Source organism: Trachinotus anak, unplaced genomic scaffold (assembly GCF_046630095.1).
Source record: "Trachinotus anak isolate AG129_WGS33_773 ecotype Australia unplaced genomic scaffold, CSIRO_AGI_Tana_v1 ptg000013l, whole genome shotgun sequence".
In the NCBI taxonomy this organism is placed as follows: Eukaryota; Metazoa; Chordata; class Actinopteri; order Carangiformes; family Carangidae; genus Trachinotus; species Trachinotus anak.
The window spans coordinates 16,525,700-16,552,315 of NW_027273864.1; the positions used below are offsets into that span (position 1 = coordinate 16,525,700).

At 42.6% G+C, this 26,616-nt stretch overlaps 1 protein-coding gene across 7 annotated transcripts; it reads left to right on the forward strand.

Moving 5' to 3' along the window:
* The first annotated feature begins 1,026 nt into the window (after positions 1–1,026).
* wnk2 (WNK lysine deficient protein kinase 2) lies at positions 1,027–26,381 on the forward strand. Of its 7 annotated transcripts, none has more exons than XM_071492997.1 (29): positions 1,027–2,703; positions 6,828–7,000; positions 7,672–7,892; positions 8,835–8,992; positions 9,917–10,005; positions 10,256–10,475; positions 11,384–11,636; positions 11,963–12,270; positions 13,797–13,919; positions 14,584–14,616; positions 14,843–14,959; positions 15,155–15,577; positions 15,755–16,447; positions 16,773–16,822; positions 16,926–17,088; positions 17,180–17,296; positions 17,390–17,560; positions 17,745–17,787; positions 17,909–18,070; positions 18,247–19,118; positions 19,716–19,773; positions 19,902–19,966; positions 20,097–20,686; positions 20,796–21,028; positions 21,120–21,350; positions 21,532–21,624; positions 22,482–22,526; positions 22,644–22,966; positions 23,700–26,381. In XM_071492997.1, the coding sequence occupies exons 1-29, from the start codon at positions 2,029–2,031 to the stop codon at positions 23,967–23,969; spliced, it is 6,972 nt and encodes a 2,323-aa protein (XP_071349098.1). In that variant the 5' UTR covers positions 1,027–2,028; the 3' UTR covers positions 23,970–26,381. The 7 variants fall into 7 exon arrangements, with proteins under 7 accessions (XP_071349098.1, XP_071349099.1, XP_071349101.1 ...); XM_071492998.1 differs by having other exon boundaries at positions 21,532–21,600; XM_071493000.1 differs by lacking the exon at positions 21,532–21,624.
* Positions 26,382–26,616: the final 235 nt, after the last annotated feature.

Consider the following 26,616-nt stretch of genomic DNA (forward strand, 5'->3'; position numbering starts at 1 on the left):
TTATCCACTGAAACTAATATGGCCTTGTTTGACCACAAAATGGGAGTCAGTGAGTAGGATGACCAGACACCACTTTTATTGTCATATCCATTGTGTCTCATTGTAAACTGGGCCTCCTGGGCCTGGCACCACCCACTAACTGGTTCCTATTATTTCCACTGTTTCCCTGGTGATCTGGGTGGGTTTTGTTCCTCAAGTTTAAAATGGTCCCTTCAGGTTAATCCGTGTGGAGGAAAATAATATTGAAGCCTTAGGTAAGAATTCTGATCTCACTTTTCTTGTCCTCAGTATCTCATATGCTTAATTCAAATTTTCATGACTCTGTGGTATAGAGCACATTTTAAAAACGTTAAATAAAAGATAAATGAGCCTGGCATGAGATGATGACAATATGCCCCCCTTACTCCTATATCTGACCTTTGTGTTAGCCAGAAATCTGTATGTATTTATTGTATATTAAGTGCTTTACAAATGATAGGGCTCCATAACAGGGATAAACTTTAAAAACGTGATACCCACCTCACCCCTCCCTCAATTTGTTGCCATAACAAAGGAAACTTTGAGGGGGGACTACTCTACTAAGGCATATTTACTAGATTTAATGATTACTTTTCTTCACTGTAGGGCATGTTATTAAAATTAGGAAATAAATATGTGTGTATATATATAATGTATTTGTCTATGATAAACTATAATTTCTATGTTGCCTCAATGGAGGGTCTGCATGCATTGGTTTAGTGTGAACACACACTTTGCTATAAGCAATGCTCTTGGTAAAAGTGCACATGACACAAAAGAAATACAGAAGCAGTGTCGTGATTCTGCTGCGTGTGTATTTGAGAGAGAGCGTCTCACTCCCCTCACCTCTCAGCCCGGGTCCATGTGGAGGAGTGAAACATAAAGATGTCCGGTGCGTCCTATCCGGTGGCCCATAATTCCCAGCAGCGTTTCTTTTGGTTGGTACAGGCTTTAACAGTGATCTTCCCATTGGAGGCTCGGCGCGTCACGATGAGGGCGGACAGTGGTGTGGTCCACACAGCCCGTGTCAGAGGAGGCTGAGGGTGCCGCCTAAAAGCGTGCAGACTTATTGGATGCGTGTTGTTGCTAGGGGCGTGGGCTGTGCCGTGAAATATTCTACTTTCCTACCAAAAACCTCAAAGGCGTGAAATTCACTGAGACAGCAGTCGCTATCAGCTGGACTGGAGATGCGCCGAGAGCCGCCCGCTCCAACCTGAGGGGGGAAACTGTGCCGCAGTGAGCATAATCTGATAAGCGCCTGTGTCCATCCTGCGCTCGGCTGCAGGACAACACTGTGGAGAGAGAGAACAGGGAAAAAAAGAAACAGTACGTGGGGATAGCTGAAGGAACGGGAACAATGCAGAGATGCTGAGGTCACACTTCTCGGAGCTGATTCAGACTTTCACCCGAAACACCTGCTATTTATTTGCATCAGCGAGAGCCCGGGTCGATGAGCGTCCACGGAGAGCGACAGCTGCGCACTTGGCCGTCCCGTGATGTGTCTTTGGACGGATTAATGCGTGGCAGAGCCTAAACATCCTGGCCTGTCCCACTGTATAGGCCAGTGATCTGTCTGCGGAACATATCACTTTTTTTATTTTTTTATTTTTTATTTTTTAATATCACAGGCTGGTATGCGCTGGAGAGGGGACCTTATGCAGTGTGGAGGAAAGTGTTTTCGTGAGCTCATAGGTTAAACCGGCAATGACATCAGGCTGAACTTGAATAGCTCTGTGCTGTACTGCAGCAAGGTGGACCAGGGGCGTGAGGTGGCGCGGAGCAATGCACGCATCCTCCCGGCTGGACGTTTTTGTTGGGATGCTCTGTGTGCGGAACAAATTCAAGGCATAAGGCCGTAGCCTATTACACCCTGAGCTGGCAAACTGCGTCACTGCATGCGAGCGCTGCAGGTAGGCAGCAAACTCTCCCACCCCACCGGGAGAGGAGCATGCTCATCGTCCACCTAACACGATGTCGCCGGTAGGATGAGCCTTTAACGATTTAACGGGGATGGATTCGGCAGACGATTCGAGTAAAGATCCACCACTGGGATCCACATTTTCCTCAGCACCCAATTTAGACTCGGACATTAACGCAAATGCCCGTAGGCCTATCTATGAGAACGGGACAGACCACCATGCCAACATACAAAACCCGGCCCTGCGAGGAGCGAGTGACCCCAGCGCGTACCCCTCCACGGACTACCGGGGACTCATCCGCCAGAGGTTCATCCGGCGGAGTTTGTGGGTGTCAGACTCTGAGGAGCAGCCGGTGGACACGGCGGAGTGTGTCACCAGCAGCCCGGTCCTCAACATTGACCTGCGGACCATCGTTGATCGGAGTCGGACCCGGGTTCTTCACGGAACCCGGGTGGGTCTCCAGGAGACCTCCAGCACGGAGAGCCAGGTGGGGCTGAAAGAGAGCGCCACGGAGAGAGTGAGCGCAGGTGAGGAGAAGGGAGACAGGAGCGAAGCCGAGCCCAAGGCTGAGGTCGTGGCCTCGGATGTCACAGGTAAAGCAGGAAGTGACGAAAACGAAGAGGAGCCCGGGATGAAGGCTGTGTCCACCTCACCTGGTGGGCGCTTCCTCAAGTTTGACATTGAGCTGGGGAGAGGGTCCTTCAAGACGGTCTATAAAGGTCTTGACACCGACACCTGGGTCGAAGTAGCGTGGTGTGAGCTCCAGGTGGGTTCAGTGATCACTGATCAAGTCCAACATCAATCAGCCAAAAACTCCTGTTATTACAGAAAAATATGTTGCATTATTTGTAGTGGGTGTGTTTAAAGACACCTGCACCTAAAAGGTCTCTGGTGAGTGTGCAACCTGGGCTACTGGTGATCAACATTTGGACAACCAGTGAACTTTGTGGAGGTCATGTGGATCCACAGCAAACACAGGGAAAGTTTAATTCAACTCTACTTCATTCATTTGAAGTTGTGACAGTAAGAAAATAATAATGATCCAATCTGACCAGATCGTATCTAACAGACTCCCTGAGGCCAGGGTCTATGCAGTACTTGAGTTGAGTTGAGTTAAACTTTATTGTCCCCATGGGGAAATTTGGCTTGGGCACTCTCAGGGTATTCTGTGTATTTGTTGGCTTTTGTCTTCCCCTCACAGGTTCAGCGATGTGTCATTCCAAGTTGCAAGGTATGGGGAACATCTTAGCTTGACCAGTGAGGAGCTAGACCTACATGAATTTATGTTGTCTTATTGTTGATAGAATTTTCATCTAAAAATTAGTTCATGTCTGTGTTTTTATAGCCTCATATTGCTGATGTGCTGTGTCGTACAGCGCCCAGGTGAGATATTGTTTTACCCCATTCTGTTTTCCATCATCTTTTTGTTTATGAGCCATCAGTGAAATAGTTGTTCTCCCTGGGGCGCTGAGGAAAAGTATTTTGTTCAGACTATTGTTACAGTGCAGATTGAAGAGGAAGAAGCTGTTAATCTCTCATGTAGCTTTTTACTTTTTGTCAGTGCTCACATTACACCAGCTTTCCCCGGTTTTGTGTCATCCAGATTTACAGCTGCCACGATTTTTTCTAAAGCTGCTGAAAAATACTTTGGAAAGAGAATGAGGTGTCCAGAGGTACAGAACTGAGTTCTTTACTGAGTTCTTTGTATTCCCCGTCTCTTCTGAAAACCTCCTTGACTAGATTTGTATTGAATGCTTTCTGCTCCTCATCAGTATTCAGCCCTTATGCACAATGTCAGCAGATGAAGATGATTACAAAGTATTTTAGCATGGGTTAATATACAGCAAACACGTAGCTTCATAGCAGTGACAGCTTGCTGTATCACTAATCTGTGTATGTGGTAATCTAATGATCAGTTTAGATACTATCCATGTGATATACAGATTAGCCTGGAGGCAGACCTGTAGACAGTGGTTGCCCTTTCAGGACTCAAAATGTGCTAAACGTTTGCCGTCAGTCCAAATTACTGCCGGGAGATTACATTTGAAAACACTAAGCGAAGTGTTATATTGCTGTGAAAGCTACTACCTTTATACAGTCATCTCAAGTAAAGCAGCAGCACAGTCACCTGTTTCCTTGATAATTGGTTGTTGCAGCCACTTTTTACAACAGATCGTTCACACCTTTACTTTAACTTTATTGCTTTGTCTTAAACATTTATAAGATACTTTCTTTTCTTATGAATTTCTAGAAACACGTGTTCATTGTAATGTCTTAAGTATATAAACAACATATTAAGTCCAAAACATTTTTTCCCAGCAAATAATTTTAGCAAACTTTAAGCTGCTTGTTGTATTGTTTTAGTCAATGCACTGCAGGCACTTGTATACTGGGGTTTAGATGTTTTGCAGGTGCCGAAAATGTCAATCAAGGCTGCGTCAGCGCCCCAGCATAATTTTAAGAATCTTTAATTTACATTAAATGATCGCAATAAAAACAATGTTTGTGAGTCAGCCCCCACAGGGTAATGTAGCCCTGTTGAGGGCTGTGTCATTACCTGCATGGGTGAGACAGTCCTGAACAGGGCCAAGGGTAATGTAAAGGTCCTGGTGTCATCCCAGGTTTAAGCCTTGGTTCTCTACTTCAGTAACTTGTATTGAATAAGAGTACACAGTGTTGCTCATATTTAAAAAACACATTAAAATTCAGATTGAGTCTTCATTAGGGATTTAAAGGGATTTACATTTCAGCCTTTTTTAGTATTTCTTGTTGTCCGTCAAGAGAGAAACCAACTATTGTTTTTTTTTAAACACTTCTACAGTAACTTCTATATTATTAACACCATAGGAAAGGCATGTATCATGCATAATGAGCTCTATGGCAAGTGTATATGTGTGGTGTGTGTGTGTATATTTGCATTTGTGTGGCGTCTGAGCAGGGTCTTAGGGGAGATCTAGTGATGATTCAACCATTCAGTCCCTGGAGGTGAGGCCTTGCCCTTCAGAGCTTCTGTGCCTGTGTGGCTCGCTCACAAAAAGCTGCTGTACCTCAAATGCTGTGTGTGTGTGTGTGTGTGTGTGTGTGTGTGTGTGTGTGTGTGTGTGTGTGTGTGTGTGTTTGGGGCTAAAACTAAGAATGAGACAGCAGAAAACTGGATGCTTATAGAAAGATTTATAAACGAGAGGAGCTGGTGTCCGGTGTTTAGCAGGCCAGACAGCTAGTCTTATTACTTATTTATCTACTAAATGATGATCAAACATCTGCTAAGCAAGTTGTTTACCCGAAATTAACAAATTATGCAACACAATTTAGTAAAATACCAAAACCCTTTTCCACTTTGAGATTTGTTATAATTTGTCTTGTCTGATGGCTTAGTAATGAATACTAAACATGGATTTATACCCCTGTGGTATTACAACACAGATGTGTCTGGAGAGTGAATCCTGCTGATGCAGCCCTCTGCACCAAGACAGGGGGAGAGGGAAAGGCTGGGCTCATCTAAGGACAGCGTGTAGGAAGTGTGGTACTGGATACACAGCAGAGCAAAAGGTCTATATTTATATTAATTGCAGTGCTGTGTGCTCAACAATCCACACTCCATTAGATGCACATATCAGTGCTGCCAATGTATTTTTTTTTACCCAGTTTTATTGTACAAAACCACTTGTGAGTAAAGCAGACTCTGTGTTGTAAGTGCCACACCCTGCTTAGATCTCATCTCTGCATAGCATCTTTAATAATCTGTTGGTAAACTGCATAGAAAACACAGCAATATGGACGGAGAGACGACACAAAGTCTAATAAATTTGTTCTTACTAGGAGTCAGCATGATGAAGGTAGCTAAAGCAGGAGGCGTATCCTTCACAATGCTGCATATAATCTGAGATGCATTAGGTTGCACACTGCTTAGGTCTCTTGGGGGTGTGAATGAAATCTAATTCCCCAGCATCAGTCAATAGCCAAGAGATGTACAGTAGGTTATTCTGCGACCAAGAGATTTAAATGCACCCCCATTGTTCACACTGAAATGTGTCTGTGAAAGACAGTAGGAAGGAAAATCTGGAGGCCATGTAGCATTTGTCGTGGCTCAAGCCAATGGGTTGTGTCTGCCATGCTGACTGGCATGTAGAGGATGTTTACTGTCAGCTGTTTTACTATTTATACAACAGTTCAGGGAAGACAGGGGCCAAAATATTGATCCAGCATACAGAGAATCATCTAGGTTTGTACAGCCAAAGATGTAAGATTTTAACTTTCAATAATTGCAAAATGCTAATCATATCAAAGATAGTGTTCGTCTTGATGTTTTGGGCTTTTTTTCTTTCCAGCTTACCCTTATAAGTTATTTTTTTGTGCAACATATTAGAAAAATCTGTCAACACAGACATATGTTTCTGTATTATAACACCTGATTAAATATGACTTTTACTTATCAGTTGTATTTAGATATAGTCCGCATTCTACTCATAGGAGTGAGGTGTTTTAGTACTGTGTGTGTTCTATACACAGTGGTGAAAAAATAATTAATGGTTCAGACCCTCATGTCTACCCACTCAAAATACCAACATTGTGTTCACTCTAAATGTGAGCCACAGGCAATTCTGACAGAGCCCCACTCCTGAAGCAACACTGTGCTATTTAAAGGTTGAAAAGGAATTGTATCTCTTCAATTACCACTTTAACAAGAACTCAGAAAATGACGACAATTCAGCCCTCTCCTTCCTCCTCCACCACCCCGCAAACTTGTTAAATTTAGACAAATTGACTACTCATGGAGCTTGTTCTCTGATAAGGCAATGATAATACTGAAAAAAATGGATGGGAAAACTTAGAATTCATGATTTCTCATTTTAAAAATTAATTGTCTTTCTCCCCTTTTTTCCCCCAAAGGAACGGAAACTGTCCAAAGCTGAGAGACAGAGGTTCAAAGAGGAGGCAGAGATGTTAAAGGCTCTCCAGCATCCCAACATTGTGCGATTTTACGACTTCTGGGAATCACCGGTGAAAGGGAAGAAGTGTATCGTTTTGGTGACAGAACTAATGACCTCAGGGACACTAAAAACGTAAGAAACACTATGAAAACGCACAAGGAATAACTACTTCTATAACTACCTTTATGTCTGAGATGTCCTGGGATGCTCCCCAACGTAGCCTATGTCCTTTTCAACTTTATATTTGACTGTGAATCACTATTCATAAGATGCAAAGGTTAGTCTCTTACTGCTGCTTCTTACAGTAATGACCATTAGACTGTCTACATCATGTGTATCAAGTTTCATACCAACTAAATGACACCATTACAGTAAATCTAATGCTAGACTGTGTGGAGACTGAACCTCCAAGTATTATTCATTTGAAAAACAAAATGAATAGTTGTGATTTTAGCATTGTTTTTCTCACTCAAAACAGAATTAACAAAACAGATTAATTCAACATACATAATGGGCAATACAATAGGACATTTTCAGGCAGTCGAAATGAGGAGATTAGCTTGAGAATAGTCATCAGAAATTCTTATTAAATGTGTGTTTGCAGCTGATTCTTAATGAAAGCAATGACAATTAGCAAAGGAGAAACAGGTAATTGGAAACATTTTATCAACACAGTGGCTTGCTGGGGACAAACCATGATATGTCTGTTTGCCAATTACCATTCAGTGTGTTTAAAAGATGCTGTTATCTGGTGTCAACTGGAACATCTCTATCATGGTAATGGTATTTTTATTTTCTCACAGGTATCTGAAGCGCTTTAAGGTGATGAAGCCTAAAGTTCTTAGGAGCTGGTGCAGACAGATTCTCAAAGGCCTTCACTTTCTCCACACAAGGACTCCTCCAATCATCCATAGAGACCTCAAGTGTGACAACATCTTCATCACCGGTCCTACAGGCTCTGTCAAAATAGGAGACCTGGGCTTGGCAACACTGAAGAGGGCCTCCTTTGCTAAAAGCGTTATTGGTTAGTCATTACCAAGTTGGCAAGACCCTGCTTTTCTGAATTGTGACAATTGTGATTAACAGAATATTTATTTCAAACCTGCAATAACATTTTGGGCCACTTGGCAGAAACAAGCTGTGAACACAGCATCACCTTTTAAGTTGAAATTGTAAACCTGGCTGCTTATTTACACAGACAGCAGATATGGAGCAACATTAGCATTCATTTGAAAGCATGATTAGAGATGAATATAACTCCAATCTTCACTCTCCTGTAAGCTCTGTTTTGGTCTCCACCAACTCCTGACGGAACTAGCTGACTCTTAAGCTCACCAGGTATTTCATGAGTGTCTCTGTCTGCTAATTGGTTCTGGACAGGTAGTGCATGGTGAGTTTTTAGAGATTTTTCACTGAAAAGAGCTGCTTGCTGCAGCCTCAAAAGAATGCTGATGAGAGAGGTGCAAGTTCCAAAAGAGTGAAGTTGTGGGCCATAAAAAACCTGGGAACTGAGCTGAAGAGAACTGCAGAGTCAGATGATAAGTCTATAGGTTATGTTATTAAACGTTTCAGACAAGAACAAATAGATCCTTCCCAGTGCACAATCTAGTTTTACACAGATTTTAATTTTATTAAAAATCAGCACAGTATCTACTTTCAGCCCATATTAGTTTGGTCAAAGTTTTCTCAAATAGCTCAATGCTAAAGAAGTAGATATTTTTGTAAGAGTAATCTCATATTTTTTGTGTTCAAGTAGCACAGAACACCCATCATTAACATTTTTTCCCTTCCAGTTAATTCTCTTGTGTGTCATTTGAGCATTTAGAAAATTATTGGAATCGTGATTTAGTTGGCGTGTTGAATTTCAGTCCTTGACACTGGCATTGATTGCAATGACATAGGATGAAACACTGGTAACCGTGTGCGAGTTCATAATTTATTACCGTCTCTTGAATTAATTCTCCAGGCACTCCAGAGTTCATGGCCCCAGAGATGTATGAGGAGCATTATGATGAGGCTGTGGATGTCTATGCCTTTGGGATGTGTATGCTGGAGATGGCCACCTCAGAATACCCCTACTCTGAGTGTCAAAATGCTGCACAGATCTACCGCAAAGTCACCAGTGTGAGTTCATGTTCAAAGCTGTTAAACTCTGCCATTGCTACTACAACTATTTCAACTTAGTGTTGGAAAAATTTTTGAAGACCCAGGGTTGTTTACCACTCATTTCTTCTTATTATTTCTTGTGAGCACAATGTAATGTAAGCTATTTATTAAAATCAGTGTTTATTGTTTAACCATAAATAAAATGTAGCTTTTAGGTTGAACTAATGACAAATTATTTTCACTATCAATTTATCATATATTTTTAAGTGACTCATTAACCATACACTGACACCTGCTCACCAAGTATAATCCCTAGTTTGCAGGCAAAACACATTATTCAATTTATAATGATGAAATGGACAAAAAACAAATATTAACATTTTTTGGAACTTTAAATCAAGACTATGAACAATAACCACTGTGGCTATAAAGTAATAGTCATGTAATATATGCTAAATGCCTAACTGCTGTTTAACTAATTGTTAGCACTTATCTTAAATGCTAGATTCTAGCTAAAAAGCTAAATGTAACAGTGGCACAAGTGGAACATCATAAAGTCAGAAAACTAACAGTGTGTTTTATTTCTAAAGAATTCAACTTTTTATATGTCAGAGGAAAAGTGTTTTCTCTCAGAAGTCCCACTTTAACCACCAAATTATTTTTTCAGTTATAGTCTAATAATAATTAGTTTATTGTGCATCAAGTAATTCCTCAACTAAATGTTGCAATGCTCCAAGAGTTCTCCTGTGTAGCAGTATTTCTGTAATCCCCATAGATGAGATGTTGTGGAAAAAATGTTTTGGAGTGCTTTGGAGTATCTGTATTTAATGTTTTTTTGACGCAGACAGTACCTCCTCTGTTACGCAGTCATGTGCTAAGTACTGCTGTTTTGAGAATGAGAGTTTATAAGTTGAGACATGTTAATGCTGGTTTGTTTTGCAGGGGGTGAAACCTGCTAGCTACAGTAAAGTCAGTGACCCGGAAATTAAGGAAATAATCGGGGAATGCATATGTCACAGATGGGAAGAAAGGTGAGTGGACCAGGATCTTTGGCACTGTCTCAGGGCTTGTGATGCATTTTATTTGTAGGTAGGGGTTTATCCCTAACTTAACAGCATGTTGTTTTGTTTCTGTTCCTGCAGTGTGACATAAATGCCTGTGTACAACTGACACAGTTTCTGTGACAGTGACAATGTTTCTCTGTGTTGTGTAGCCTTAGGTTTTACTGTCTATTTGATGTTTAGTCCAGGGGAGTAGCTGGTGTTTGTATATTTCCTGCAGGTACTCCATCAAGGACCTCCTGAATCATGCCTTCTTTGCAGAGGATACAGGAGTGAGGGTGGAGCTCAATGAAGAAGATGATGGGAAGAAATCATCTATTGCTCTAAAGCTGTGGGTTGAGGATCCTAAAAAGTTGAAAGGAAAATACAAGGACACTGGTGCCATTGAGTTTACCTTTGACTTGGTGAACGAGGTCCCAGAGGTCGTCGCGCAAGAAATGGTAAACAAATATTTTGACTCAGAGACAGAATTGTATTTGAATGTGGTGAATATAAACAGAAAAAAATGTAGTTTGACTTTTTCTTCACTAGGGGTTAACTTATTATTATAAGTCTATATTGTACTGAATGGGTCGCAATAATAGATCTGAAACCAGGCTAATCAGGTGTTTCAAAGAAATGATCAGTCTCCTTTTCTTTAGACTGGTTTAAATGTCTGTGCTCTCTTCTGACCTTGGCTTTTGTTGTACTCTGCACTGCACTGGTGGGTCTCTTTTGTCGACTTGGCCATAACCATGGAAAATACTCATTTCTCATTGGCTGGCAGGTGTCTATTCAAATCCTTTGACTATTCAAAAATAGTTGTATTTCAGTGTGTAAGGAATATTACAATAGCAACAATACCCCTGCCTTTTATGACATTACCAGTTTACTCCCACTGGTAAAACATGCCAAACCACAGGTTAAACTGGCTATAAACAAACTGAAAAACTGGATCCACACTGAGGTAGTGGATGAAATGCAGAGAGGTGCCTTTGATATATCAGAACAACTTGTTGTGTTGTTACGTACTGTCATTCCACTATGTAGTCTAAGTGTCTTGTAATAATGCAGTTGTCTTGATTAATCTTAACACAGTCTCAGGCTGTTTTAATTAGGTGTAATATAACTGGGAGCGGGTCAGTGGTCTATAATGTAGTGTCTCTAATGATAGACTTGAAGCATGTACTGTATTGATTGAAACTGGAGTTGATCTTTGCTCTTCAGTACATGCTTATGGAAAGGCATGAAAAGGCATTTTTGGTTTTGGGGAAGAATATAATGTAGATTTGTGATTTATTACGTGAATTGAATTGCAATCTTGATGTAGTTTTCTCTGCAAAATGAGTATCTTCCCTGTGTCCTATAGGTTGAATCAGGTTTTTTCCTGGACTGCGATGTGAAGATAGTTGGGAAGTCTATCCGAGACCGCGTGGCTCTCATCAAATGGAGAAGGGAGCGGACTGTCTCACCAGGAAATGGTGAGGTGCAGCAGAACCTGCTGCAGGTCCCCAGTACTGGTGTGCCACAGGGAGCCACATTAGCTACAACAGATTATGAAGACCAAGAGGTGGAGCCGCAGACTCTGACCTGCACTGTGCCAACCACCACATCTACCACATGTGAGAACCTGAGCAGAAGCACATATGAACATGTCACATGGCATACAACCTCAGTCTCTGGTAATAAATCGAACCACTGGTCTAACTCAGTCAGATGATGGCAATGACTATGACTTAAAGTGGTTAAATTAGTATGCCTGAATGTAAGAGAGAAACTCAGCCTTTGACTAACATCTATTAGTCAGCCTTGAGATATCATCAACGAGCTTTTGAATTTTAATGAGATGCTCCTCCTCTGCCTTCTCCCCTGTCCCTCCTCAATGTCTGTCCTTCCTACAGAGGGCACTGCAGTGAATCCTAATGTTTTATTCACTCTGTTATTACAGCTGACAGTGGAGTGAGCTCTACCATGCAATTAGACGATCTAAACAATCAGCAAAATGGGCCCTACCAGTCGCTTCCAGAGCCCATTTCCACAGCTCAGATGATCTACAGTCCTCCTGCACAGGCTGACCCTCAGCTGCACCAGGGGGCCTACCAGCAACCCACAGCACAGGCCTCGCATGAAAACTACACGCAAGCATCCACGCAGTTACACCACGGAGCCTACCAGCAAACCACAGGTCAACTGCATCCTGGGGCCTATCAACAAACTGCAGCACAACTGCACCAGGGGCCTTATCAGTCTCAAACAGTGAGTAAAAAAAATTCTTATTTCTGTGGCAACTTTCTTGAATTTTCATTTTGTTTTCTGAGTTGTTTTCTCAAATAACAACATTTTTATTTTCTTTTTTTTTTTGCAATGATACCTGATCAGCGTCACTATAGTGATCCCTTTGTATGCCATGACAACCTACTCATCACTGAGAACACAGTGTGTTTTAGGCGTGGAAGCGCCTCCCTGGTTGAGATGTTACGGTGTAGGACACACCCTCTCACCAAGACAATGAGTCCAAGCCCCTGCATATGTCCGTCTCAGGATCTGGCTTCAACAAATAGCACAGAGAGCTTGATGCATGCCACAGACTACCTGTGCTCTAACTCTGCCCACAATCAATCATTATTATCTCCTCTCTTGTCCCCCCATCCACACTCTGATCATGACTCAGCAAGTTATTTTAATTCACCTCCCCTTCCCCTGAATTTACAACCTCCCTCAGAGCTCAGAGTCCCTCGCAGCCCACAGCCCCGACGCCACTGCAAGGCTTGCATGTCTCTCCTCCTGAGGGATGGGATGAAGGGAGGCGAATCTCTGGCGCACACACACATACGCTCTTTCTCTACATCCACCCACTTCACTCCAGTCTCTAAGCCAGGCTCACCCCCATCTCCTCATCTGTCAAGGACTCCTTCAGCCACTCTACCTCCTCTTTTGGCATCAACCTCTCCCCCATCGTCAAACAGTCAAACAACCCCGCTTAATTCAGCTTCACATCTTTCCCCGCCCTCCCAAGTTGTGCTCCCATGGAGTTTGTATGAAGGTGCAGATCTCACTCTTCTCAACCACTGTCTCCATCACATCGTCGGTCGCAGGACCAGTTCTCCTGTCCTCTCAGAGAGAGTAATTAATCATCCAATGCACAACCATGGCGAGGTTGGGCGTGCCACCTCCTCCGTATTTGAGCATATAGACAAAAGTCAGAGCCTGGAGGTCCCACTCTTCTGTAACCCAAATCTGGACAGGAAGCAGCTGTTATTGCCAAATAACAGCAAAGGCAGACTGGATCCACTGGTAGGTTAGAGAAGGAGATTTCATTTAGGCTGCCGCCATAGTAAAAGCCTGCTGTATTATTCATGAATCTGCCAGCTGCTTTGCTCTTATGGCTTTTTCCATCATTATAGCAAAGTACAACAGTCGGTTCGTGCTCCTGCTTAATCCCCAATAAGGGTTTATTTCTGGTTTGAATTTTAGATAAGGACAGAACATAGCAGGGCAGTGTGGCAACATACAAAATGATGTGCTAACAGAGAGTATGGCAGTGAAAATGTTGGGTGGCTGAACATAGATTAACGCTGTAACTCCCATTTTCCATTTCAGCTTACTTTACTTTAAAACTCGCCAGCCGCATTGCTACCCCTGCTTTGACACGTTGAACATTTTAACCTTGCGCTGGATTTATTGTAGCAAATATACAAACATGATCTTCTGTTCCATAGTGAGTCATATCGTATTATGAACTGGGTCCAATAAATGTCGTCTCTCTTATGTGTTCTTGACAGACAGTTTCTGCTCCAGCTACTCCAGTCCCTACTGCGCACCAGAGTAGACAGACAGCACAGAGCTTCCCAGCTGCAGTCCCCACTCTACAGACACAGGTTACTGTGCAACCCAGCCAGGAGCAGGTATTGCATGCATCTAACTGCGACAGGCCCTGGCAACAGCTGTAGTGAGAGACACAAAGCAGAATTAGGAAGCAAAAGTTTGGAGGTCAAAAATTGCCACCTGCCTTTTTTATCATACATTATTTGTCATTATTGTTGATTCTTTAATTTATTTGGATCACCATTAGCTGTTAATGATATAACAGCTGCTCTTCCTGGGGTCCATAGGGAAAGAGTAGCTAAAACAAATTCAAGAAATTAGATAGCTTTGATAAATTAGAAATAGAGTAGTGTAAGTAGAATACAAATGAGTTTGGATTGCTGGCTGATCTAAATCCAATAACAGATTTTTTGTTTACAATGACTTAGCATGTTTGGACTGTGGGCTAGCTGTATGCTTATTGGCTACTCCATTAACCTTGCTTATATCACATCCAGAATTATTAATTCTGTATTGGGCATTCTGTGTCAGCTGTTGATTGTGCTAGAGTCAGCTAAAACACACAGATATACAGGAAATTAATGCGCAATTTAGTGGCACCAACCATCTGAAACACACTCTTTGTAGGTTTGCCTCAGTTCCCTTTTCAATTGCTTCATCATATACTGTATATGTGTGTGTGTGTATGTGAATGGCTTTTCATTTGGTTTGTGTTTGCTTCCCATTTGTCTTTCCTCCCTGTAGTGCCATCACCAACCAGCTGCTGTCCTGCCCCAGGTAGAGCCATCATCTTTTATAACTTACTGTGGGCTTTAGTACATACACTGCAAACCACACAGATTAATTGAATCATATACTGTCTACGTGCCCTGTAGCTCAGTTTTATTAAAGCTGAGCTTTTAGACTGATCTTGTCAGTTTAATAGAGATTTAGTTGGTATTTCCATCAAAAATTCATACTCTCCAGTCAAAGTGAAAAACAAATCTTTGATTTTATTCCTTAGCTGTTATCTGCTGACCTGCCTACATCTCATCTGAGTCCTCCTGACATATCTGCCAGTTTTCCACAGTCAGTCTCCAGTGCTCCTCCCCCACTCCTGCCCCTCCAGATCAGCACACAGGTGCGTTGTGGTATAGGTAGAAACATGAGGTGAAACTAAGACAGAGACAGAATTTGGTATAAACATCCTACAAAGGTTAATATAGGTCACAGGGTTACAGGGTTGACTAATTCATAAAGGGCCTGTGTGAATGTTATTTCTATCGACTGGCTGTCTTTGTTCATTGTATATCCATTTTCCCTCTTTCTTTCCCAGTTTCCCTCACCATATCCTGTTGTTAAAACAGGGGGCCACAAGCCCCCTCCCTTCTCCCCAGCTCCTCTGCCATCTGCCTACACCAGCAGTGGCTCTTCTATGTCTAGCACCTACTACTCACCTTCACCCCACCATCCCTCCCTTCCTCTGACTCCTCATGCTGCCTTGCCTTCCATACCTACTCTAGGCACCCCTCAGACCCCTCTGTCCACACCTCAGCACGTGCCCAGTGTGGCATTCCCAATCCAACTTCTTAGCATGGCCATGCCCCCTGCAATGACCCAGCAGCCGGGTGGCCCTCCTACATCTCAGCCAAACCTTTATAGCTTCCATACCACCCATCCCTTACCTCTCTCCCAGGTACGAACCACCCCATACCCCGCCCCCCACCCTGAGCAGGAAATGGCTGAGCAGCCTGTCCAGGTGAATATTTGACTCAGTTCTCACTGTAATGGCTGCTCATGGGAAATCTATAATACTAAGGTGGCAATCTGTCTTAACCATTGGTGTAGTGCATGCAGGACATGCGTTTGGGGATTTATGGGTGAATAGTATTTGTACCCACTCATGAAAAATTCTCTAAATGTGCTATTTTTTCAGGTACAGATGATTGCGCCACAGGGGAATTTGGGAGATGTTCAGCTTTTGGCTTCGGTCCACTCTGTCTTGCCTTCTGCTCAGACTTCTCTCTGGGGAAGTGGGGTAGATGCAGAAACTACTGCAGCTGGCCTAGACTTAACTGTAGGTCCTACAGTTCCGCCTCCAGTTCCAGCCCCAGCCTCAATCTCAGTCTCAGTTCAAGTTGAAACCCAAGCTCCGGCACCAGCCCCAGCTATGGTCCCAGCACAAAACCAACCACCAGTCCCAGTATCAGCTCAAGCTGCAGCCATGCCTCAAACTCAAGCTTCAACTCCGATACAGGTTCCGGTAGCAGTACCAACTCCAGCCTCAGCCCCAGTTAAAGCACCAGTCTCTGCATCAGGTCCCGCTTTTGAACCTTCAAAGGTCTCATCTACAAGCTCAGACACATCTTCTGTCATTGGAAAACCCCAACACTCAGCCCCAGGTTTAGTCTCGGCCCCAATCTCTGTCACCCTACCAGCCCCAGTTCAATCTTCAGTCCCCACTCCTACTCCAGCTTCTGTCGCAGCTTCAGTCCTAGCTCCAGTTCTGCAGCCTACTGGCATCCAGACAACAGTCTCATTGCCTGAGTGTGCCAGCCTGGCCTCAACTCAGCAAAACCTCGAAATGACATCTGCATCTAGCACCCTTCAACAAGAGCCCTGTGTGGAGGTAGGGATAAAGCCAAAGTTTGCACTTTTTTAAGTGTAATACTGATCTATGCACACATGCACACATTTTTCAAATTTGCATTTGCTGGATTAAAATTTTCTCTGCATCAGCAATGTCTTATTACTCAGAAAGCCCGTTCAAACTGGCTGCCTTTCTAATTACATTCACATCAGTTTTATACCTGACTGAGATAAGCTATTAGGTCAAAGCTAATAGCACACATTAAAATTAATACCACTGCTGTGAAGTCTTTCAGTGATCTATTCTGTATAAAATAAAACCTTAACCAAGGTTTTGTTTTGCATCTTCCTTTTTCTGTCTTCAGGATGTTCTTCAAGAGAAACCAGTATCCTTACCCAGCTATACCTATGACAGGTGTGTGTCTTTACAGATTCTGTTCTCTTTGTAACTTAATGTGATGAACACGTGTCACCAACCTAGAGGTGATGGAAATGTTTTCATCTTTTCTTTTTCATAGTCTCAACTCTGATGTGGCATCTGGTAAGGAAACAAGTGACGGCTATGATAGCTTGGCTAGCGGGGGTAAGGGGGACGGAAAACCCAGGAAACACCATCGCAAGTCTGCCCGTACACGTTCCCGGCAAGAAAAGACCAGCAAACCCAAACTTAGCATGCTCAATGTAAGTCATGGTGTAAGTTGTGACAACTGAAGTTAAAATTTCTGAAAACTGTAATGTTTCTGATTTCAAAGTGTAACCTCTGCCACCACAGGTTTGCAACACTGGGGATAAAATGGTCGAATGCCAGCTGGAGACTCACAATCACAAAATGGTGACATTTAAATTTGATCTAGATGGAGACGCTCCAGAGGAAATTGCCACTTACATGGTTAGTTCAGCCTCTTACACTTTATAGCTTTTGTCTTATCGATTGGTTATGTTTGTGATATTGTTTAACAACTTGAAAACTGTATGCCTACAGGTAGAAAATGGCTTTATTCTAATGTTAGAGAAGGAGATCTTCATTGACCAGCTGAAGGACATTGTGGATAAAGCTGAGGACATGCTGAATGAAGACATAGAGGGTGAAAGGGCCTCTGCCTTGAGTTGTAGTCCTCAACAAGGCCAAATGTCTGAGGGGCTCGTGGGAGAGGTAAGACAGGGGTAGATACAGATGTGAATATAGTCTGTACAGATGCATGACACATGCAAATACAATACATAGATTTAGACGTGGACAGATTCATGGACATGGATATAGACAAAAAAATACAGAGTGGCAAAGCAAGTGGCAAGTAATATATTCATGTAGCTCACATCTATCGATCTCTCTGCAGAGTCAGCAGCCTGGAGCACCTCAGCCTGTCTATCAGCAGAATGGTAAAACAATTTTCTCTCTCTAAAATGAAACCATCTGCATGCCCAGTGAATCCTTTTTGCATGTGTCACATTCACATCATGAGAGCATGAGGTGGTAACTGTCCGAAATCTTGAATTGCAGTTCTTCATACAGGAAAGAGATGGTTCATAATCTGCCCTGTAGAAGAGACACCCACGTCCAGCCAGGACACCCCATCTGAAGGCACAACCACGCAGTCACCTGGGAGTTCAACCACTACCCAGCCTGCTGACAGTGGCATTGCACGGCCATCTGCATCCAGAGGTGATTTTTTTTCGACAGAGCAGTTTCAGCACAATGTCTGACAGCTTCATGGAACAATAGCACCACCTTGTGCCAGCTAAATGAAAGACACCCTTCAGCTCTCATTGAGACTTTATGACTTTCTAAAAATATTTTTGAATCTCTTATGAATTTGTCTTATTTTTTTTCTCACGCAGAAGAGGGTTCGTCCTCTACAATGTCTGGTGGAAGTGGAGGCTTCTCCTATGATGTGTATGGGTTCTGTAGTCCACCAATAATGTCCAACACAGATCCACTTCTTTTGGCCACTCTGTCACCTCCTGTGTCTGCTCCCCCAACCCTTCAGTCTGTATCATCAGTGGAGCCCGTGGGCAGCTCGGTGCAGCCCAGTGTGCATCAGGCCCAGCCAGCCAGGGCTCAGCCTTTGCCCCCGGCATCCCCGCATACGTCTTTCCCACCGGATGAGTCACAGGGATCCCCTCTGGGCCAAATCTCTCCAATCCACGCCGCTCACCAGATGCCTGACATGACATGTCCCGTTTCTGTGGCTGAGGAGGTGCCCTGTTGCCCTCTGGTCATGCCACTATCTCTGGATGTGAGTGGTTCACAGGGTGGGTCTCCTCTCACCCCACTTCCCTTCCAGGAGCCAGGTTCAGCCAAAGAGCCGCTGTCTGTCTCCTACGCCTCTGTAGCACGAAGTGAGCGACCACAGCAGCCCGTGGTGCTCCACCAGCCTTTTTCCAGCGTGGGAGGGACCAAAGTGTCCTCACTACCCCAGAGCCCAGCGCCATCCCAGCAGGCAGCAGGGCCTGGTGAGTCAGATGCTGATGGACGGCTTGGCCGTGGGGGCTTCGTGGACAGCACCATAAAAACACTGGACGAGAAACTGAGGAACTTGCTCTACCAGGAATATGCTCCCATGTATCCATCAGGCAGTGCTGCAGAGACACCAGGCTCCGGCACTGAGTACATTCAGTCTCCTCCTGGTCCAGACAGCGCCACAGGAGGGTCAGGAAACAGCACGCCAGGGCCGATGGGGGAGGGACGTTACAGGGCGGGAGAACAGCTGGTAAGTAGAATAACATTAGAGACCCAGTGAGTAATTTTTTCCACAACATAAATCACAGGTGGAGTATTTTCATTATATGTACAGTATAAAAAAAACAGTTTGACAGACAACAAAGTGTTGTGTATTTCAAATTCTCTTATTGAAAATATAAGCATGTTTTATTTTGTATTTACAGGCATTGTTTGTGTGAACAAACCTCAGAAAATATTAGTAACTTAGATTCAGTATATTTCTAGATGTAGTCTATGCATTAAAATGATAAATAATCTATCAAGTTTGAATTTTTAAAAATACAAAATAAAATTATGTTTCCCCACATTTTTCTCATATTTACATGTTTACATTGGGAATTCCTGGGAAATATGGCTGCTATTTGTTGTACATGAAAAACAGAATTTATTGGCCTAGTATGCATTCTGCAATATATTTCAAATATTTTATTTGATCTATTGCCAAATACAGACATTAGATTGTTAGACATCGGTGTCGGCAATCCTCACCTTTTTAGCCAATACTAAGAAGTAAATTAATGGTTATTATTTGTCAGTAGTTTTTCTCATGTGTTTTGTTCATCTCTCATCCTGGCACCTCTATTAGCCTCAGATTCCAGAGAGAATGGATAGTTTGAGCACACTGAGCGACTCAGCCGTGTGTGGTATGTACAGCATATGCTCATTATTGTAACACAACTGCATTATTAACTTCTAACTGAACTGACGTGTTACTCTTTGTTTATTACTGTGGTGGCACAGTATTCACTGTTTGTGTGTGACATTTTTGCAGCCTCCCTGTCAAGAAGACATTTTCCTCACTCTGCTTCCTGCTCAGGAACAAGGGGTCGATTTAAGGTACGAAAGGGAGATTTCCTTCACATTTAAGGGGAAAGTGGGTTTGTCTTTCAGATTCAGTCCACTGCACTTACTATTACAGAAGCATCATGATGCTGTATGTACTCAGTCTGTTCTTTGCTTTTGGTAGATCATCTCTGTTCCTCCTGAAATAGCCAACAGACGAGATGTGAAACAAAGGAGCTGGAGCAGTGCTGCCTCACCGGCACACCCTGCAGGATACAGTGGCGACCATGTTCAGGCTGAGGCCATGGTTGCCTCCACCACAATTGGTCGTTTCTCTGTGGTTAGCACTGAAGATGACATTACACAGAGAACACGTTGCAGCCGCTACTCAGCCCCACCAGATTTCTACCTGGACACACCTCCATCCATGGCCAAAAGGGGTTCCCTGCCTCGTGCCCTGACCTCGACCTCTGTCCCTGTGGATGTCACTGTCCATGCTCGCTTCCTCTCCTCTGACTCGGGGGCTGAGAGTAGCCCTGCAAAGCTGGCTCCTGCCACCCCATCTCAACATACTCGCTCCGAGCGAAGAGGAAGTGACCTCATGAAGAGGGCAGTGGCCTTCCTCCGTCGTTCAGGGCGCAGCAGCAGTGTGCAGAGCTCTGACTCGCCAAGTAGGCATGGAGGGGTGCACGGCTCAGCCTATGGCAGCAGCGATAATGACTCAGAGATGGAGGACTCGGACATGAAGAGGGAACTACAGAGACTCAGAGAGAAGTAAGTACAGCCAGTGATTTACTTTCAGCCTCATTTAGTGTCTTTACATGAAAATATTTTGTCATTCAGCTTGTAAGTGACCAGTATATTCCTGCCTCCATCCCCACAGACATCTGAGGGAGATCTCTGAACTGCAGGCCCATCAGCGGGGAGAAGTGGAACTGCTCTATCGCCGACTTGGCAAAGCCCCTCCTGCTGGCCTTGGTCTCTCACACACTGCACCATTTGCCGGCCGCAGGAAGAGGTCCAGCAAGCACAAGCTGAAGCCTGGCAAACTTCTCAGCCCTCTGGTTCAACAATTTAGAAATGTCACAACCAAAACTAGTGACTCCAGCAGATCCAGTCAGTATCTTTTCAGAATCTCCAGTGTTATAAGTTGAACGTTTACAGCTAGGAGTATACGATTCTGATGCTTGTGTGTGTGTGTGTTCAGGTGCTGCTACAGGTACAGGTGAGCCCACGTTGAGTTTAAATGGCTCTCCAGCCAAACCGTCTTTCCCCACTCACGGCAGGGCACGGTCGTGCACGAGCCACATTCCCAGCTCAGCCTCCGAGCCTGTGCAGACTCAGCAGCCCTGTTCCCTCAAGGGGTCTTTATCGTCTGATAATATTTATGCTGGACTACATGGAGATGGCACCGGCACACAAGCCCGACCCGGACAAGGTGACCACCAGCAAAACAGTCTTAACATTAATACTAGACTGTAAACATTTAGATTCACCAGAGAATTAATAGCAAACACTTCTTCACATCTGTGGTGTTTTATTTAATAAGGTTAGGTGTTTCAATTTATGCTCTTCTTACCCTGGTGTCTTTCTTCCTCTTTGATTATACTTCTCTACAGGCTGGTCTAATTACCCTCAACCATCTGAGAGAGTGACCTATAAATCCAAACCTCGAGCTAGATTTCTCAGTGGGCCTGTGTCTTTGTCTATCTGTTTGTATCTATTCTCTTCTCGCATAGCGTCACTTGTTTGTTTTCCGTATTTTCTATTTCTCTTCTTTAATCTCACTGATATCTTTTTTTTCCGTCTTCGCCAAAACCGGTCTGCAACACTCCTGGGTTTTTTTTTTTTGTTTGTTTGTTTTTTTTGCTTCACCTCCTTCTTATTACTTGCTTTTACCTTGTATTTTTGCTTGCACAGAAATATCTTGTTTATTCAAACCCCTTGAAGAGTAAAGTTTGTTTTGTAGTAAATGAGTGAACTTTTGATTGATTAAATTTTTGTTTTTTTTCCAAATCCAATTTTCTCCAAACAAAAATAGAACAAGAATTTGCCCAATATAATAGTTAATCATTTTCTACTCATCATTTCCTGTTGCCTTGTTTCAGATGTTTGAGGTTTGGATAATCAAGATTCATTATAATAGTAATTGGTATTATCTCACTTATCTTATCTAAGTGTCTCCTACTGATGCTTATTCTGCTGTTATCCACCCTGCATTACGAGGCAATGGACTTCTGCATGCCACATGCACCCCCATGTGTTATAACATCTCTAATCTCTCATTTCTTTTTAACCTCTCTCTCTTCCTAGCTTATCCTCTTATCTCTGTCTCTCTAACAATCCAATGCTGAACTTCACTATGGCTCTCAGCCTCTCACCTCAGCCACCTGCATGATTTTTCTAATAAATGCACTGTCTTGTTTCAGGGGACTTTTTGCTGTGTTTACCCATTTCGTTTGGTTTGTGGCAGTATTCAGAAGCTTTGTTTTACACTGCGTCCTGTAATTAATCATCATTGCCAGGTAATGCTCGTGATAACTTGTATAAGGTCTTTTTTGTCTTACAGGGTCAACACTGAAGCGATTGTGTCTCGGCAAAGATCGTGGCAGCAGTATGTAGAATTACAGTGTCTCACTAACATGAATTCAGTCAAAGTCAGGTTACTTCATATCCGTTTAATGAGCTCAGTGAACATGGTGTGTGTGTGTGTGTTTGTGTGTCCTCTCAGGGTCTGCAGCCGGATCAGGGGCTTTTAATCAATCACAGCAGCCACCTACCGGTGCCACGCCTCCTCCTCATCAGCCAGTGATGGGACTGGCCCAAGCTCAGGCCAATAACAGCAACAACAAGACAGCCACATACACTGGCACTTCCATGAGTGCCAATGAAAACAATCTGCCTGAAGACTTGCAACGGCTGATGGACGACTGGGCCCAGGAGGTTCTTATTGTCACCCACAGGCCACGCACTAACTCTCTTAGCATCAGTGGGCAGCACCTGTGGGATCAGGTTGTGCCTCGAACACAAAGACAACTGGCTAGTGCTTCAGATGTGAGTTTCATACTAGTTATGAGAAATTTGTCCTCAAGGTACAGTGGAAACATTGCATATACCCACAGTTTTTAGACACCGAGTGTGGACATTGCATTGGCTTGCAGGGCTTCTGTAAAGTGTCCAAAATTTGACTGATACTTTATATATTAAAAATATTGTATAAATTGATAACTCATAACTTAAATATTCAAAATGTCTTAAACTATTAGAGATCATGTACCTGTCAGATGACAACAGTCAGCAGAGTTACAAAGAATTTATCATTCTGTCGTAAGTTGCATTCAGTGTGTGTGCTGCTTACATGTCAGAGCTTCTACCATTATACCCCAAGGAGAATAAATTTACACAGTACATTTCATTACAAGTAGTTTGCTTTAAAGTCAGTGCCTATTTAGTTATTTAGTTTATTGATTTAAATATCACAAGACAAACAGCGACAAGTAAGTGTACCGAAGAGTGTAATAAATGTAATCCAAAGACATAAATCACAAATACAGATATACACAGATGCACACACATTAACACAAACCCACTGTAGCTAAACATAAGCTGGAGAGAATAGCAAAGTTTACAGTTAAGCTTTAAATGTGCCACAGATTGTCAGGTAGCACACTACATACTATATAATAAGTTTGTGTATTTACTCACATAGTTGTATAAATTGCATAGTATAAAGGTAGTTAATCACTGTTGTGAAGTTGAATATCTGTCCACTATCTGACCCTTTTAGGTATCATCATGGACAACCTCTGGTCCAGAGGCCTGCAGTCCGACCCTGTCATGGCCTGAGAGCCCCGGGTCAACAATGATGACCAGCCCCTCCACTGGGCCCCATCCCAGCTATCAGCTACATTCTCCTGCTCTGTTAAGGGCCTTGTCCTCTTTCCCTCTCCCTTCAGGAGTTTTTGCCTTTCCTGCTGTGCCCTCAGCCCAGGACAACCCCAGTTCCACTCCAGCTCCATCATATCAGCCGCCTGACCCCAAAGCCAGGACTCTCTAACCTGAGTAGCATTGTGTCTTCCAACTCTATTACCAAAAAGAAATCTCATTATACTTCTAGTCAATCTTATGTGCATATACTGTATATATTTAACCAGCATGTATGTAACCAAATGTACATACTCGTCTCTATTCTTGAGTTTTATGTAGTTTCATTTGCATCAACATACCTCATGTCCATATTGCAGTACATAATCCTTGAGTGCAGTGTAATGGTAGTAGTACATTTAAAGATGTATAGTTAGCCCAGTGCGGTTTCAAAGTGCAGATTTTTGTCTTTGCTTACATATCTTTCCACTCACTGAATGTACATAATGTACTGTTCATTCATCCTGTGTTTATATAAATAGTTCATGTTTGTGTTGCTCATATCACTCCTATATAGAAGCTGCCGTGTGTATATATGAATTCTTGTTAGTCTGTACATAGCTCCTGTGTTTGTACAGTTAACATTAGATAATCCATAGGTTGGTGCTGCAGCTATGTGTCTTAATGCAACACCTTATTAGCCACCATCATGCCGTCACTGTGAAGACTTGACATCCTGGTCACTAGGACCGGTTGCTTTACTCTGCTCTCTCACTCCAAGGATAGGTTTCATTCTTCATTGATGAAATGCTTCCAGCACAAGCGCTTGAAATATCCTTAAGAGATTTGAATGAACTTGAACTTTATCTTCAGGTGAAAAGAAAAAAACACCTGTGAGAGTGCCTTGAATTGCAGTTTCAGTTTTCTGAAGAAAAGCAGACACTAGATATTCTATATATGCTTTCACCTTCAAAGGTAAATTACATGATTTGAATAATGAATGTGGATTAACGTATTTAATTTAGCAACAGAGCATAATTAATAACGATAATCTGGTCATGTTGCAGTTGATAAAATATCACAGATTGTTAAAAAAAACATCCAAATCTGAGTTAGGTAATTTGATATCTTAACTGTGGGTTTTTCCTTGTTCACTGATTTTCTTGTGGGATTGCTGTACCACCTGCACCACAGCCTGCATGAATACACTGTTATTCTGAATGTGCACAGGTTGATGTGGTGAGGTACAGGAGGATATTGTTAAGAGAAACTGGCATTGAAACCATACAACAAGGAGGGCTGAAGGACTCAACAAGAGTCAAAATCATAATCATCCCATAATTCTGCTAATGCAGTCTGTAGCTTTATATATTGTTGCCTTTGTGGTTTTTAAGAGATTACTGTGTGGTTGGTTGTTGTTTGATAAACGCTAATGATATGATGATGTTAGAGGCACAGTCATGAAGAATGTGAAATACTGAGAAGCAACAACTGTTTGACATGTTATTTGTACAATGCATAGGTTTTGTAAGTTATGTTTATTACATGCTGGCCTCACACAATCATCTGGCTCATACATCTAATTATGTATTACGGCTTGAAGATCTCAAAGATCTCCAACAAATATTGCACTATCACCATTTCGGTTATTTCAATAGCAACGCCTCAAAAACAACACTTTCAATACTTACTTCTCTCGTGTAACTGCTTTAATTCCCTCTGAAGAATAGTTTGTTGAATGCATCAGTGTTTTTGATGTATACTATGAAAACAAAGCAGTAGCAAAAATCTGTGTAGTCAAAAAGCAAGATGTGCATAATGAGTCAGATAGTTCTTCAAAACTGAGGCAGCCATTGTAGACATATCGCTTAAGTGCAGACTGAAATTAACAAAACGGTTATATTTAATTTAAACATAACTATTTTTTTCCCCTTTTTTCAGTTAAAGGGATACTCAATTGATTCAGTACTGCACTTTCATACAGTGGTCTCACACAGAGGCAGATTTAAAAAAAACAGTGGTCAAAATGAGGCTGAGATATCCTGACTGTTAGTCCTGAGGTGGGTGAAGTTCCAGAAATGCTGGAGCCTGCATTTCCCATAATACAACACAGTAACATCTCTGACATCATTAGAGTTATTTTTCACATTTGGGAGAGCTTTTTCTAGAGCCACAGAAGACATTTTACAGCAGTTTGCACAGGCTAAGTAGTAGCCTACTTCTTGAAATGAGTAAACTGAACTTTATGGAAAGTCGTGCCCCTATAAAATCCCTCCATGTTTGCACAGTGTGACAATATTTTTATTTAAACTGAATATTTGTCTTAAAGGCAGAATTTCTGTCATGATGACTGATGATGTTTTTCTTTTTTGTTTTGTTTTGGGTTTTTTTTGTTTTTTTTGAGCACATCTCCTATACTGCTTTTTTTTGTGCTTTACACAGTAATTCCTGTCTTTGATCTCTTTAATGCTCGCAGTGAAAGCTAGTTGTATGTTTGCTTTTGCCTGCTGTTTCCCCCACACTTTCCCGACCTTGTCAGATTGGTACTCTTTCACAAAAGCTGTACATACTTGAAGACAGTAATAATAAATTCATTTTTGCTTGACACCATGCAGCATTAGTCATGTTCTTGGTTCATTCACAGTGCACACTGGCCAGATAAATTCAGATTGTCTCTGTGTATATCTTTAACTTTAAGTTTTCAAACCAGTGTTGTCTATGTTGTCAGGAAAGACATTAGTGTGTGTGTGTGTGTGTGTGTTTGTGTGTGTGTGTGTGTGTGTGTGTGTGTGTGTGTGTTTGTGTGTGTGTATGTGTGTGTGTGTGTGTGTGTGTGTGTG